General features: G+C 37.6%; 3 protein-coding genes across 3 annotated transcripts in view; all 3 read right to left on the reverse strand.

Moving 5' to 3' along the window:
* CBG20786 overlaps positions 1-847 on the reverse strand; it is a gene marked incomplete at both ends in the record, with an annotated part of 11,977 nt that extends 11,130 nt beyond the window's left edge. The window contains 3 exons of the mRNA XM_002631559.1: positions 176-365; positions 422-724; positions 769-847. Coding sequence (XP_002631605.1) covers positions 176-365; positions 422-724; positions 769-847 — 572 coding nt within the window. The remainder of the gene's footprint in view (positions 1-175; positions 366-421; positions 725-768) is intronic.
* Positions 848-1,175: 328 nt separating this feature from the next.
* CBG20790 lies at positions 1,176-3,230 on the reverse strand (the record flags this gene model as incomplete). The annotated part of the gene is made up of 5 exons (XM_002631562.2): positions 1,176-1,370; positions 1,470-2,303; positions 2,351-2,641; positions 2,694-2,934; positions 3,046-3,230. 5 exons carry the CDS (start codon positions 3,228-3,230, stop codon positions 1,176-1,178), a joined length of 1,746 nt encoding a protein of 581 aa, XP_002631608.2.
* Positions 3,231-3,762: 532 nt separating this feature from the next.
* On the reverse strand, positions 3,763-5,497 carry CBG20791 (the record flags this gene model as incomplete). Its single annotated transcript, XM_002631564.1, has 8 exons — positions 3,763-4,160; positions 4,203-4,327; positions 4,375-4,535; positions 4,578-4,737; positions 4,787-5,007; positions 5,062-5,164; positions 5,208-5,302; positions 5,354-5,497. The coding sequence occupies 8 exons, from the start codon at positions 5,495-5,497 to the stop codon at positions 3,763-3,765; spliced, it is 1,407 nt and encodes a 468-aa protein (XP_002631610.1).
* Between the last annotated feature and the right edge of the window lie 11,610 nt (positions 5,498-17,107).

Here is a 17,107-nt window from a genome sequence, read left to right on the forward strand (position 1 = left end):
TGTGACACAGAAACCGAGAGTGGGAGTTTGGCAAGGTCCATAGGAGATGACTGTGCTGTCCAGGTCTCCATACTTTCCCTTAAATTATTTTCACATAGTTTTTTTTTCTGGTTTTAATTACGCCTATCAATTTTAGAACATTTTGACGGGGGGAAATTATAATACCTGGAAAAACTTGGTCTGAAACCGTGTGAACGAGCATCCGATACGTAGATCAAGCTCTTGTCTCGCATCAACAGACAACGCCATATTCTGATCCGGACGTCCCAGATTTTTCATCGCCGCTTTCAGATCTTTCTCAGTGATAGCTGAAAAATGTGCTCGATAGACATCCGACATAAAGTCTGGCCGATTTTTGAACATTGCTGATTTGACCGCGTCGATCACCTAAAAACATGATTGATTCAAAAATCCATAAAACGATTTAAGCCAACCTCAAAGCAAATATTCTCTCCTTCCTTGTCACAATCCAACCACAAAACTAAAATATCGGCAGTTTTCGCTTCGGAGGCCAGAAACTCGTTCATCTTCATTTTCGCATTAGCCTCGATTTTGACAGCTGGAGCACTGTAGAGCTCGGCTGGATCGACGCGTTCCCAATTGTTGTATTTCGAAGGAAAGTCTAGAGACATCACATGCCCACAGGTACTTGTGACTTTGAATTTTGCGTTTCTACCGTTGAATTGGCCATCGTATTCGCTGACTGAGCAGACACCATTCCAGCCTGGAAATAGTACAAAGATTTTGAAGAGTTTCTGAATAACGAACCTTTTCGTTTTCTTGCTTGCCCATTTGATAGAAGATTTGCAATTGAATCTGCCAACATAGGCTTTTCAGCCACCATTAAGACGGTTGGAGTCATCTGAAAACAAAAGGGACATCTGGAAATAGAGAAGACAAGAACAGAGGAATCAAAAAGAGTTCTAGAAAGATCTCTACAGATGAAAAAGAATCTGGAAATCAGCAGGACAGATGATAATACGATATGATATATTTTATAAATCAATTTACCATTTTTGTTTAGCAGTTGACAATAAATAAGGAAAAGAGTTTTTTTGGAGGAAACGTACATAAAATGCAAAAAGGGGCAAAAATGTCGTGTTAGGTGCGGCGGTTTAAAGCGCTATATGCTTATTTTTCGAGGAGGTGAACTAGGAGTCCGAAGGAAAGGTGAATTAGTTATTGGTAGGGGTTGTGGTGTTTGTGGTGGTGCTGGTGGTGGGGGCTGATGATGCTGATGTTCCGTTCCCATTGCCTGTTGTAGAGGACTCGGAGGTGGTGGGAGAGGGCTTTGGTGGAGCTGTAATGGTGGGAGCCGAAGAATAGGAGGAGGCAACGATGTTTGAGGAAGATGTGACGAGAGGAGCGATCTGAAATCTCCCTTAACATTTAGTTAGCGAAAACTCTTGCACGGTCTGATAACCACAGATAAACGCTAGTTATCAAAATTCCATATAAAATATCTTCACCTGTTTCATTTGTTGAATTTGATTCTGCAAATTACGCATGTGAGCCGATGATGCAGACGCTGATGTTGCTGCACTTTGAGAAGGAACTACGTCGAAAATCACGCTAGTTGAGCTGACTGCTTTTCTGGTCGGGCGTTGATGTGCCGACATTTGCTGGAGAACATAATTGTTGGCCTGATCCACAACTTCCGGTGCGCAGTTTTGTCGATAGTAGGTGCATTCGTATTGAAGCTCGCGCATCTGATATTCCAGCTCGGCAATCGTATTTCTCAACGTATCGACTTCCTCGCGTACTGCATACGTCAAATGGGTCTTCACTAACTCCATAGCCTGCTCGATTTTGTTATCAATTGGAGTGTGAGAATCCGTTGTCGAAGGCGTATTCAGAGATGAGGCGTTCATTGTAGCCGCTGGAGCTGCTGGAAGAGCGGCTCCGGACGACGAAGCAGAAACGGGGACCGATGTGGACACTGGTGATGACGCGGGGGCAGTTGTTGGGGCAGTTGTAGTAGTGATGATTGGCGGTGGTGGAGAATTTACATTTGAGGAGGAGAACACTTCATCGAAGACCGGGACTATGTGAGTCTCTTTTGGAGTTCCATAAGGAGTTGAGTGGGGTGCACTGATTGGTGCGGCAATCGGGATTCCACAAGCATCCAAGCTTCCCGCCACTTCTGCATCCTTCTTTTCCAATGCAGCCGACACAGTTATCATCACATTCGTTGGTGTTTCCACCTCATCTACATGGTCGAGACGATCGGCTGGGGGTGGCATTAGAGCTGCATCGATAACGTTCTTAACCGAGTCCATTGACATATTCTTGCTCTCTTCCGTCTAAAATAACTTTTGTTTTAGATGAATTTTTAGGACCAGCAGCTTACCTGAATCACTTGGAAGGTTGGCTCGCTGAGTGGATGATGAGCGTTTGGTGACGGGGCAAGAGTTTCGATGGATGGAGCTGGTGCAACTGGAGCCGGAGTGCCTGGCTCGCTCAGTACCACTGGTTCAACTTGGAAGTGGCGAGTTGCTTTTGAAGTCTCCACTGACAGGGAAGCAGTAGATTTTACAGATGTGAGACTTGGCTCGGCGAGCTTCTGAGCCTCGACCTTCTCATCGTTCGAAGGTTTACGACTTACATGGGGGGATAGCGAGTTCTCAACAGCCGATTGAATCTGGAAAAACTTGAATACGATGAGATCTTTGTTCATTAAGTTTCCTACTTACCCCAGTATCAACAACTACCATACTCGCTGGCGGCGTATTCATTGGAGTAGGTGGCACTTGTTGGACTTTTTCATCCGACTTATTCTCAAAATCGTCAATCGAAAGCTCCCGTATCTGATCATATCTATCCGGAAGTAGCGAGTTCGACGTCTTCCGAACAATTGTCACCCCATTCTTCCGAGTTATTATGATACTTTCCGATGAATTCGATAGGTCATCTAGGTTATTTTTGTTCCTTGGTCTCAACGGAAGTCACTTGAATTGTGCTCTCTTCTTGTGGCTGGCGTAGTTTTAAGAATACAGAAATTCTGAAAAATATACATAATTAGTTGGCTTTATATTGAAAGCCTACTTCTCTGGATTCGCCTCCTCTTTCGTCTTGTTTTTCTCGAACTCGAGCGTCTCCGCGTTCGGATGGTATGAATCGCGGCACTTCCATCGCCCTCTTGTGAACTCTCCCGGTACCGGAACGAACTGGAACCGAGATGGTTTCGGTTGCGGAATGTCGGCGACGACCGGTGCGGACGTTTCACCCATGTCTAAAACGATAATCAGATTTTATTGATTTCATTCTGGTATTAAAAAATCGGAGAAGTGGAAGAGAAAGGCCGTGGCCGAAGCTCCTACAATGACAACTACCGTAACCTAAAAATATTGTTATTTTCGGCATTTTTTTGGTTTTTTACTGATTTTTGTTGAGTTTCCTGCTCTTTTTCCCAAAAAAAATTGCCTGAAAACGCACGGGAATCAGAAATCAATACAATAAATCCGGAATCTGAAAAAAATGAGATGTTTCAAAAATTCGAGAAAAAGTGATTTTCGAGAAACTTAAAAATTTTCAAAATTAAAAAAAAAAGAGAATACTTTTAGGTTACGGTGGTTGTCGTTGTGGGACCTTCGGCAGATCCGATTTCTTTGTACCAGTGAAAAATTGAGGAAACATAGATAGAATTTCAGGGATTGCAAACCCTGTATCATCGGAAAAAAATCAAATCCAATTTTTTAAAGAAATACTCATAAATAAAAGAACAACAACAATAACAAAAATTTCAACAACAAAAAAAATAAATCAACGGAATTTAACAGGTGGTTGTCCTTCTTTTAGCTTCGGTGGCCACTCCAGATCCACTTTCTCCACGTCCAACTCCAGAATATCGACTTCGCCATTCTCCACATGCAACAATTCCGCTAGAGAAGGACGAGTTCTGCCAAAATCTCCATGAACAAACTCCTTGATATAGGTTCCTGCTTGAGTCTCAAGTCGAACTTCAAAATGATGATCGTCTAATTTCAAAAAGTCCATCGAGAAAATCGTTCGTTCTCTGTCCAACAAAGCTCGCCGTTTCATTACACGAACTGGCGTTTTTTGAACGATGGTTAATGGAATTTTGGATCGAGCGGCGGCGAATTGCTCATCGGAAATTGGCAGGATACTGTAGCAATAGGCACAGTATTGTTTTCTTTTGTCTGAAAACATAATTTTAGGATTTAAAAAAAAAGGAAAATTACCTTCTTCACCAACACACAATTTTTCTGCAAGTTCTCGAGGTACTCTCGTCAGCGAGTTGATTTTGATATCTTTTTGGGCATTGATAGTCTCTTCCACGGATTTTAATGTTTCCAGATAGTTCAATCTGAAGGTTATTCTTTTGTTAGCAATTATTTCTCATCGTCAACTTACCCTCTAACGGGCAGAGTGATTCTACAGTTTCTCAACTCAACGACAAACGGTCTTCCATTTCCGAGCATCCGTACATCAATATCCTCACGGCCAGAAGTGACGAATCTGCTGTCACTGGCACCGAATTGTTTCTTCAGAACGTCACATACTTTTTCAGACACCTAAATATCAAATTTCTTAAAAATTCAAAATTTATAGCTTACCGAGTTTCCTGGTTCTCTTGGTGCATCCTTATCTTCACTCCACGGCGATTGTGGAAGACATCTAGAATACTTGCAATATCTTCCGGCAACGAAAACTGGATCTCGCTCGAATTGAAGACTGAACGTACACTTTCGAGTGGGAGATTTGAAGACGTACTTTCTGAACTTTATCATTGATGTATTTATCAAAAAATCATAAATACACTAACCGTGCGATCTGTTCGTTGATTCTACCAGTGACCTGTTGTAACTGTTGTTTTGAGCAACTCGTTGGGGCTTCTTGGTGGCTGTATCTGTTCCGTTTTCCAACACGAAAATCGTTCGGGAATGCGCTTTGAAGGAATTGCAAATCCGTAAAATCTGATTCGTCTTGCTCGAAAGTTATCATCAATTGTAAATCCGAACTTAGTGTTGGACGTTTTCCAGAATACTGAAACAAAGCAAAACGATAAATTAATGTTTTCAAAATTCAAATTCAACTTACAGAGCCTAGTTTCTTCAGATATCCATCAATATTTCGTACTTTATGTGGAACTTGGACGAGGGTTCCATTGAAATCCGGCCGGAGTCGATTGACTAGAATCTCCCTGTTCTTATGCTGGTAAATAACTTCTACGCTGACAATCTTACCTTAACGTTTGACCAACGGGAAGATTCAAAGCTAAAATGAAGCTGTTTGAGTCGTATGGAAGTTTTTGAAGCTCCTCTTGAACCTTTTCTCCAACCTAAAATAGGTAAAAGTCGACAACAATTTGTACTAAGAAATTTATGAAAACCTCGTCAATCATTGATTGATCCATGATTCCAAAGCAAAGTTGGCATTCGAAAGATTCCGAACATGTTGTTACGTTCTCTGCGTCTCCTGAAATCTGACGAACACAAAGCTCACAGAAGACCAAAGGTGTTTTTTCGCTGGACATCTGAAATTTTCGCAAAATACAGAGTTTTAATAGGAAATAGGGTGACATAAAAAATTGATAAACAATTTCTGACACTTTCGTGTAATCTAATCTATTCTCTTCGAGACGGAATGAGGGAAAACGATGCGAAACAAAAAAAACAATTCGATTGCGTCCGCAATATTGCGTCAGAGTGTACTGTCTGGTGCGTCTTCAGTTCGCGCACTCTCTCGTTTCGAGCTGATCGGCGAGCATTCGTGGAAATGAAACATAGATTGGGAGCGACATCGGAGAAACATCTGTGTCGTTTTTTTTCATGATTTTTTGTATGCAGAAGAGAAAAAAGGTTTTTATACACAAGAACAACGTCTCCAACAATACTGGTCGAAAACCATCGCAGCAGGAAGCCCAAAAAAAGTGAATTTATGCGGGAAGCAAAAATTGTTGAGAAAAATGTGATGGTTTCGGTCAAAATGTGTTAATAGCAACACAAACAATTGAACAGAACAAGAAGCGAATGTTTCGTAACATTGCAAGCGGAACATTTTGCATAGGACCATGTTCAAGGTCTTGTGATCCGTAAAGATCACATGAAGACTGGGGTGTATTCATTCAGATTTCAAAAAGTCTGTATTATGCTTGTATAAAAAATATGAGATGTGAAAGTGAAAAGTTAGTAACTAGAACTACCGTAACCTAAAACCTTCGGTCCTTTTTTCTCGATTACTATTGGTTTTCGACAAATTGTGTGTTGAAAACCTCCAAACAAGTTGGAAAAATGATCGGAAATCTATAAATATGGATTACTCGGGTATAAAAAAATCAGAGCGATGAACAAAACACCGTAATTTTTCCAGTTTTTATTGTCTGAAATTTGATGGAACGTTGTTTTGACTACTGAAGGTTACTGTAGATTACTGTAGAAAACTAACTTCCTTTTGTTTTTTTTTGTTTTTTTTTGCCTTAATGTTGACTTGATTTTGCTTGCAAAAAAACAAACAGCAAAGGTTTCTACAGTAATCTACAGTAATCTTCAGCAATCAGAGCAACGTTNCATCAAATTTTAGACAAACAATTCGGAGAAATCGAAAAAGAATCTTCAAAAATAATTGAAAAACCTAAAAAAGTCTAAATATTTTGCAAAAAATTAAAGAAAAATAATTTTGCCGGATTAATTTTCTCGATTTTCGTGCAGTTTCCGTCACGTTTATCACTAGGTTACGGTAATTGTCGTTGTGGGACCTTGGGCCACGTCCACTGGCGTTTCTTTTCCACAGCACCCATTTTTGCACACCAGCATAATAGTTGTTATATTTAACAGTATAAGCTTTATTCAACAAAATGCAGACAAATTAGTTTTCAGATTTTTGGGATCTGATGTTTATGTGCTGTTTCATGAAATATTCAATGGACCTGTCTGGTTCCCCCAAACATGCCTTGTTATATAAATTTTTGGTATCTTTCTAGAGAGGTGAGAAGAATTTCTCTTCTCACGCACTTCTCATATTCTTTTGTTCTGAAGATTCATAAGTTGAAAGTCCAGAATGAGATGAAAACGTTTTCTTGAGAACTGTGCTTTGGTTGGGAACCTGAAATAAAAATCCCTTTCAATTCAATAAGAGATCTTTGTTCAATTGAATATATTTGTGCTCGGTACATACAAAAAAAAAGTGATATAGGCGGTCGAAAAACAGAATAATATTCATTCTGGTTATCCGAAGATCCCAAATTTGGAGCATTTCATTATTTATTAATAAATCTTTTCGGTGTGGAACTCCTTCAAGAATAGGCCTTGATTGCTTCTTCTGAGCATGTGATACTAAATACTTTTGAATAGAACGTTATCTGGAGTGTCCTTTCTTCCATAAACAAGACTTTTGTTGTCCATGTTTTTCTTCGTAACTTTTTGGAATTTGTTAGTTTTGGAGGTCGGACATTTGAAAAATCGTAAACACTCTAATAAAGCTTAATTATCTGAATTGCTGTAAGAGATAACAGAAATCTGTCAACCGATAAAATATTTTTCATAATATCACCAACATTTCATCAAAGTTCCGATATCTCTTATAGAAACTGAGATAATTGAGCTCAAAGTGCGGTGGGCTTCTATTAGAGCAAATACGATATGACGAATTTAATGATTTACAAAAGAGTTTATAACTTAACAGATTAGTTGGAAAATTTCATAGTGTACTAAACGGAAGTAGAGCTTCATTTTTGTAATTGACAACTTTTTGGTAAAATTTGACCTAGAAGAGTTATGACACTTTGAGAGGCGAGCCTGATTCAGAAGCCGTAAGATATAAAAAATTGATTCAGAAGCCGTAAGTTATAAAATGGAATATCGGTTTCTGGAAAATTACAGTCTTGAATTTTTTTGAGTGTGAAATGATACATTTGAAAATTACTAATATCACCTTGAAAAATTCTCACACATTTTCAGAAAACTATTTTCAGATATTCATCTGAGATTTTCCATTTTATTGCATACGAATTCAGAATCAACTACCGTAAAACCTGTAATAGAAGGGTCCACGTACTGTCAAGTTTGAGCTGAATTATTTCGAATCCTGTGAAAGTTATCCAAAATGTGTCAACTGATAAAAACTTCTGATATTTTGAACAACAATTTATCAGTTGACCACTTTATAAAATCTCTCACAGGAGCTGAGATAAATTGGCTGGCACAAAGTTAAAAGTTAACTGGTTACAATCCCCTTTGGAACGACAACAATCCCTTTTGAAGTTCCAACATTTTCAAAACCCAACGTCATTTATTTTCCCGAAAATTCATCCAGAAACATCCAAAAACATGATATATCCCATTTCCGTTATAGTTTCTCACCCACCTATTTTTCTAACTAAATATCACAAGTTCCTCTTACCGCCCACACTTTTTTAGGTGAAAGTTATTTTTAATTTTATGATCAAAAACCTTTTTTGGGGGGAGGGGATGCTGAAAAAAAGCACAGACATTTTCTTTTGTTTTTGTAATATACAACACGGAAACAGCAGTCATATATGTAATATTTTAGCTTATATATGTCATACCTTTCTGCTATTTTGTTCCTCGTTCGAAATCTCCAACTACAGTAATCTCCAAATTAAAAAATATTAGAATGTCCTCGCATTCACCCTAATTTTGTTATGTATCACAATCGAAACAGCAAAGAAAAAAGACCCAAAAAAAGTATTTTTGTGTGTTTGGTTGTTGGAGCTATTAGGTTTCCGTGTGGCTGTCCGCCCTCTCTTTTTACAAATACATAAGTAAGAAAAATTGTTTTCGGGAGAGACTGCTTTCCTTATATTTGGATTGTTCTTCTGGTTTCTGTGTATGCCTGATTTGATTAAAGAGTAACGCTTATTGCCAATAAAGCTATTGGATATGAACCTCGGGCCCTTTTCAAGGCCATTACCGACTTCCCTCTAATAAAAGTGTACTCAAACTGTCAACTTTGAGCTCAATTATATCGATTCCTGTAAAAGATATACAAAAAGTTTTCAACTGATAAAATAGTTATCATAATATTACTAATATATGGTACTTCTGCTTTTCCTATACGTCTTATTGCAAAAAACAAAAATTCGAAGTTTTGGTGAACATCACTTCAATAATATCTTTAGTATCTTCAATAACTTTTTTATAGTATCTTTAATAAATTTTTATGTTAAAGGTGGAGAGACATGAGAAGAATAATGTTGTCGAAATTCCGTTTAAATATGCTTCTCGAGGAGTTTGAACTTGTCGAGGCGAGTGTTGGAGGTGCGGCGCCGCTACCGACTGAGCTACGCGGGCAAAGAGATAGTGGCAGCCCTATTGCATACATAAAGGCGAGGGCGACAGCTGTACGCAGAGTGACATTAAGCGTTGTACACCGTTACGGTAGAATGCATACTCTGGCCCCAAAAATCCCCCGTAAAATCTCCTGTCCCCCCACCTTTAAAGAAGACAACCTCCTAATTTTTATCTTGAATTTCAGAGCCTTTCTTTCTAGACTTTTGCGAAAATCTTCTGAATATCTGAGGAATCTGAAACTCTGGGAACTCCAGAACCATAAAATCTGAAAATAGGGATCTAATAGTATTTCAAAACAGAAATATATAAAATGAAAAAATTCCAGAACCGTATAGTTCTGAAAGAAAAACGCCGGTGGTCCTGGCCGAAGGTCCCACAATGACAAATACCGTAACCTAAAAACTTTTCCATTGTATCGTTTTTACAGCTCTCAAAAACGCCTCAAAAACTCATCAGAACAAGAAATTTGAAAAAACCGAAAATTAAACTTTAAAAAAAACGGAAAAACTTTAAAAGGTTTAAAAATTTTGCAAAAAAATCGAAGAAAAAATCAATTTTTTCTTTCGAAAATTTTGGTTCCAAACTCTGGTAGAAAAATGCTAAAAAGTTTCATATTCCAGGCTCAAAAATCCCCAATTTTCGAAAAAATTGACAGAAAACGCATGAAAATAGATTCGATAAATCCGGAAAATGAAAATATTCATAGGTTACTGTAGTTCTCGTTGTGGGATCTTCGGCCACGACCACCGGCGTTTTTCTTCCACAACTCCGACATTCGTTTTTCGAATCTTCGACCTCCGGCAAAACTCCAAACGGCCGCAATTCCAATTTCAATGACATAAATTTTCTTCCGCCATGTATTCCGTGTCATCTTCTTCTTATTCTCAAGCACTTCTCACGTAACCCCAATTTCCGGGAATAGCGCTTGTTTCAAGAGCAATTCTTTTTCACCTCTTCCCTCTCTTCTGGCTCCAGATGAAATATTCAATATCAAGAAGGACCTCTCAAGGTTATGGGAAGTCCGAAAAAAGAAAAGGACCTCTATAACCAAAAAAAAACGTTTTTGAATTGGTAATGAGTTGGGTTGGGTCCTCTATTTATTCACTTGCAACTATAGGATTCAAACTTCTTCTCCTTCCTACTTCTACCGTACTCCTTCGTTTTCGAATGTTCTTCTTTTGAAAACAAAAAATCAGATTTTTGTTGTCCCATGATATGCCGTCGTAGATGCAATAAAACTGGCAATTAATATTTTAGGTGCATTTTTTGTTCGTTGTTTTATCTGTTCTCCGTCACCTGATGACATCTGTAAGTTCTACTAAAAACTAATGGGGCTCCCAGAGGTTTGCTGAGCTTTCGCTTTTAGATTTTTCAAAATTCCGCGCATCTCAAAAATCGTCGTTTTACTATTCCAATCGGTTCTCTTCATAGATCATTCTAATGCCACGTCATTCGATTAACCTCATTTGAAACAAAGCAATTTGCACTTCATCTGAAACGAATGTGCATTTTCAATGCCTTGTCCCATGTGATGGGGTTTGGTTGAGAAACCAGCGTTTTCTGCTGAAACCAATCACAAAAACATGACCTCTTCTTTCCACCGTTGTGCCGCTCATTTGTGATTCCAATCAAATTAGATGAGCAGTCTTTGGGAGTCGTCCGTCGTCAACTAAGCTTTCCAGTCTGGAGAAGAAACATGTTTTCTAATTTTGCTCGTTTTTCTCTCAGTTAATAATCTTACTAGAAAGGGCTGAAAAGTCTGGCGTGTCTCTACCGTGCCGCTGGCGGTTAAAGTTTGCACCAGCATAAAGTTTGAGTACAGCGTTGTACTGTTTTAAAATTTGGAGAGCAAAATTTTCAGTAATTCGTCAGTAAACTAGCCAAGTTTCGAAGGATTTGATCAACTTTGAGCTGAGTTATCGCTTGTCAAAGTTGCTTTTTCATGAAAATCACAACGCCGTGCTAGAAACATTCACCGTTGGACAACCATAACCCTACGTACACTTGAGAAATAGCTTTGAAATTTTTTGTAGCTTTGAATCAAACTTAAAATTGTATTTCTACCAATTTTCTTGCTTCCAAGATACTTATGTCTGAATCTTCACCATTTTAACCAAGTTTTGAGTTTCCTGTAAAAATATTTTGGCAAGTAACTCTGGATCCCAAGTTTCGGAAGCACAAGCTGAAACTTTTCTTTTACAAAACTTTCCCTAACTTTCCAACCCTGAATCACCTTTTGAAAACTCCATTATTACCGTAAAACCTGTATTGGAAGGGTCCCTTTAATAGAAGGGCCCTTCTCATAGAAGGGCTCCCTTTACAATGAATTGTTTGAAATTTAAGATTTTCCGGAATTTCGACTGCAAAATTTTGCCAGAATTTATTGACAACTTTTTTCTTGGAAACTTGCTCAATTTTAGTGAAATCGGTCAATTATCAGGAATTTTGAACAAAAATTCCGTAAAAGATGACCAGAAAAAGGGCGCTCCAAAGGTACCTTGGATCAATAGAAAGGCCGGCCCTTCTAATACAGGTCTTACGGTATTCTGGTTTTTTATAAACTGGAAAGTCGTAAAATCTCATATCTAGAGATCGGGACCAACCACCAGAGGCAATATTTTCTTCGCCCGTCATAACATCATATCCGAATGTCGTGTCAACTATCTTCTTCTTCTTCAAATTCCGCCTTTTCTCTGTCCGACGTCTTCTGGTCCTCCGCTCCCGGTGCGCACTTGGCTCTGCACATCAAAAACAAGGACAATGGAGATGTTTGACCTTCGGAACATGACCGGACGTCGTTGAACCTTGTATGAACATTTTTTCGTATTCGAAAGATGATTGTAAGATGTGTCTGATTTTGTTCTGACCTACTTAATCCTACTGGATCATAGTTACTTCGAAAAAAGAAATCCCTGAAGAAAAGATAGTTAGGGTGATCCAGGACATTCTGAACTCGTTCCCATGATGTCAGAGCATTTTTTAATTATTTTTTTTTCAAATTTTTTCCCACCGTGTCTGCAGAAGAAGCCTGTTCCATTGACCTAGCATAAAACACAAGTGCGCAGCTAATAGCACTCCCGGATGATGAGATTTTAATCCGAATTTGTGACGGAGAGCACTTGTAATTCACAGTGTTTCCTTCTTCCTCGTTTTGGCATAATCCAATAGGAAGAGAGAGCGAGAGAGAGAGAAAGAGAGAAAATGGGATCAACGGAACCAGGATATTAGGGAATTTCTGAATTTCTGAATTTCTGAATTTCTGAATTTCTGAATTTCTGAATTTCTGAATTTCTGAATTTCTGAATTTCTGAATTTCTGAATTTCTGAATTTCTGAATTTCTGAATTTCTGAATTTCTGAATTTCTGAATTTCTGAATTTCTGAATTTCGGAATTTCTGAATTTCTGAATTTCTGAATTTCTGAATTTCTGAATTTCTGAATTTCTGAATTTCTGAATTTCTGAATTTCTGAATTTCGGAATTTCTGAATTTCTGAATTTCTGAATTTCTGAATTTCTGAATTTCTGAATTTCTGAATTTCTGAATTTCGGAATTTCTGAATTTCGGAATTTCTGATTTGGCTTACATAACTTTTCAAATATTTTAATGTCATAACAATTTTGAGCCCCCTTTTAAAACTAAATCTCATTATAATCTTCAAAAACATGCTCTAATTGGATTTTGACCTAAAAACAATAATCTTATTATTCTGACAACAAGGTTCAAAAACATTTCATTCATTTCCTCATAAACTTTTCTATCACGCCTTAAGCAGCTGTCCAGCATACTACAAATCACGGAATCTTGGCTCAGAAAGCGTTTGAATTCCAAAGATTTTGGAGCAGCTGAACCGATCTCATTGTTTTTAGAATTTCCAACTATGTTTTCTTTGGCTTCTTCTAATCCAACTCCTCCTACACTTCCCCTGCAAAGTCCATGTCCCATAATCATTTTTCGGGAATTCGGATCTTTTTTTCACGTTCAGCTTTATAACCCCCATGAATATTCGATCAACACTCATATCCTGTGTTGCTCCTCGTCTTTTTCTTCCCGTTGTTTCGAAGATCCTCCTCATTTTTCTAATAAGTCTCCTTCCACTTCCTTCTGTTTTCCCTCATCTTGCACGTCTATTTATTCTGGTATAACATAGTTTAATTGCGAGTAAGTTTTAGAACGTCTACACTTCCTCTTGTCCTTAGCACGCACAAAAAACAACAAGGATCACCTTAAATTGTGTTAAGCGTTAGGACAACAACGGGGTGTTCCTAGAAAAAACATGTTTATCCGAGTAAGAGCACATGCAAAAGTAGTTAGGTGGTCGAGATACGAGGAAAAAGAAGAGGAAGAGGTAGTTCTTACACCCTCCCACACCTCAAACTTTGACCTGTTTCTTCTGGAATTTTTCAAGAGAAATGTTGTTAGAGAAAGGTCTATTCGTTTTTGAAATCCCTTCTTTCATATCCTATCATCTTCTGTTGACGTAGTAGTTTTATTTTTTGCATACAGGAATTTTGGAATGGAGTTCAAGTGATGAGGCACGTTTCAGAAGATTTGTCTACTTTGGTCCATTTTCAAGGCGCATTGCGGCCAAAAGTTCGAAAGTGGGCGGAGCTTAGGTTTGGTAGTGAAATCCTTAAAGGTGCAAGTATTTTCGTAATTATTTTCTGACCTATTTTTCGGCTCCGCGACGCTTCAAAACCAGTTATTTCGAAACCGTGGTAATACAGACAAATGGATAAATTTCAGACTACAAAAACACTTTCAGGGTTTTCAAATATGATTTTTCTGATAGAGCACATTCTGAAAATAAAGAAATTCGATAATAATTATTTTTTTGAAAAATTAAATTTTTGTTTTTTCGAGTTTCAGAATCTGTTTTATCAGAAAAAGCATGTTTGAAATCCATAATAATTTTTTTAGTCCAAAACTTAAAAAAACAATTTTTGGAAAAATTGAATTTTGGATTTTTTCCGATTTCAGAATGTGTGTCTATCAACAAAAAAATATTTGAAAACCCTAGAATCGTTTTTGTAGTCTGAAATCCATTTGCCTGTATTAACAAGGTTTCGAAATGACTGGTTTCGAAGTGTCGCGGTTTCGAAGTGACGCGGATCCGATGAGGTTCGTTTCAGATGGGTATCACTATAGATTCAGAATTTATGGAATCTAAAGATCTTCCTTATATATAAAACACTACAGGCGTCTGTCCGTCCTCGTGTCAGTTTGTAAACTTTTGAAAAGCTTGAAAAATAAATATAGATTCACGGGACCCTTCTAGGAAAAGTGTAGAGCAAAGCTACGAACCAGTAAAAAACTAGATTGAATAGTGCCGAAGGCACACCGGCTTGCTGGTTTTGAAAAAAAATTTGACATCCAATTTTCGGGAGAAAAAAGTTGAAAAATATCCAAAATCAAAATCGAATTTGGTTTTGATTTTTTGAATCGTTTTTTTAGAATTTCAATTTTAAAAAAATTGAACCCTTTCTTTGACCTAGTTTTTTCTTTTCCCTACAGTAATCCTTTTTTAACATGACGTTCACTATGAGCCTGATTTTCTTAAACATCCCATGTCCTCTTTTTTTCTCTCGAACCATCTAAAAATTAGTGAAATTGACTTGACATTTCCAAAGAATATATTTTTCTCTGAAAGAATTTTCGTAAGACTAAATCAGGATGATGGATACAGTAATCCTTTCATACTATGTCAAAAACAAGACAATCCTAAAACCATCTTTTCTTATTTATCGGTTTGCAAAAGGAAAAGATTTTGCGGCGTTTCCTCGAAACTTGTCTGGCTCCATTCTCCTTAAATTATGTTTGCTTTTCCTAAAATAATCCAGAAGAGTGTCCTTTTTTGATTCCAGACATGCGCTTTTTGCAATAAATGCAGACGTTGGGAGTCCGAGAGGAAGAAGCTCCTTTTGTTAGAGGTCCAACTCGATTCGATTTGATTCAATTTCCCAGTTACTTTTCCCCTTTTCCCCTCCTCATTCTTCCTTTTCCTTCTTTTTGCCTTTTTTCACTTATATGCACTTCCAGAAAAAAGTTTAACTGAAATCAGTTCCGCTTCCAATACAACTTTTTCAGAGGAGTCAAAGTTTCAATTAACTTTTTTTGTATTCAAAGTGGCGGCAGTTTCCAGGAGTTTTGCTCACGAGGTAAGAATTGGTGTCAAGAAAAAAAAAAGATTCACATTAATATGCAATAGAGTTATTATACCTTGTTTTTGACATTTTTTCTATTCCACCCTCACATACTAAGTGTTCGCTTTTTTTTCATTTCCTTGACTCATGATTGTAAATAGGTCTTATGATAATCTATACTTCTTCTTCTACTAATTCAATCAAGAATTGCCGTAAATCATTGTGAGTGATGGGAGTCCTTTAGAGTCTACATGGCACAGGCTCCGCCCATTTCCGGATATATAGGACGAGACAAGTTGCGGAGGACACGCCCACCCCTTTTAGTAACCGGATGGATGAAATTGCTCCAGTGTCTCTTGGTTTTGAGGGGATAGGTGGGATGTACTAGGTTTTATTTTTCCCATTTTTAAGGAAAAATTTAATATTTAGATGGATATCCAGCAGCTAGGTTTACATTTCTCATTGAAAAGAAAACAAACTCTGGAAAAAAAAAATTCTGAAAGTCTAGAAAAACAGCTTTTAGTTTGTCCCACTTTTAATTCAAGGTATTCAGTTTTTTCCTTATACATTACCGGACACTTTAGTTAATTTTCGACCATTTTCAGGAGTCCGGAGCTCGGCTGTCAGGATTCCGAGCACTTTGAAAAATTTCAGGAATGTAAAACATACACATGTATTTGCATTCACAGAATTTTTTGAAAATTTCCAAGTATTCAGCTTTTTGCCGATGTCCGGAAGACACCTGTTTTTAAGTACAAAAACGGGCAGGGGTGTGTCTTTGACCAGTACAGTAGCTTAGAAAAAACAGAATTCCAATAATAAACTGAAAAATAGAATTCAGACTTGATTTTTCAAAAATTACCATTTTTAGTGGACTCCACATTCTGTCCTAATCCCATTCTAGAATTTCAGCATGATACCAAAAATTCGTCACTTAGTTTTTGAATTCTTGAACACTTCCTTTTTTAAATTTTTCATTCATCCATTTATTGTTCTCATTTTTGACACAGGCGGTTGGTGATAATCTATGCAATCTGTTTTTTTTTTGTTGAAAACCTAGGATTTCGACAAATTGGTTTTTTGAGTTTTCCGAAATCTTTTCTTATTCTCAAGGAACACTTCTCGAGAATTGTCAGTTGGTTTTTCTTGGAGAAACAAAACAGTTTTCTATTTCAAGAGTCCTAGTTCCAGAACTTTCTTCTGAATCACCTAAACCCCGCCCACTTGTTTTACATCTTTCCTTTCTCACACAATGCACTACTGCAGCAGTCCACTCTCAATAATTGTGAATGAAACATAATTGGGATTTGATTCACCACCACCAAAAATTGAGAATTGTGTCCTTCCCTCACTCTCCTGACTCATTTTTCTTTTCCCATACCCTTTTGAACATCGTTTCGTCTCCACTTTTTTTTCTGGTGTCAATGTTCTAGGAATCCATCATCATTTATTTCAATCAACACACCATCGTTCTCGTGTTTGTGTTCCGTTTTCAGAGACAAATCTAATCCGAAGACGTTGTTTTTAATCCGTATTATTCGGTAAAAATAATGGGGCCAAAATACCTATAAAAATATAATTTTCTATGGAGGAAGCACCTAGTTAGCTCTGTTTTGGTCTGGTCAAGCTCAGAAGATCGAGGCAAAAAAGATCTGATACGATTCCGGTTTCTACTTGGAGAACAAATCAATCT

Source organism: Caenorhabditis briggsae, assembly GCF_000004555.2.
Source record: "Caenorhabditis briggsae complete genome, chrII, whole genome shotgun sequence".
Lineage (NCBI taxonomy): Eukaryota > Metazoa > Nematoda > Chromadorea > Rhabditida > Rhabditidae > Caenorhabditis > Caenorhabditis briggsae.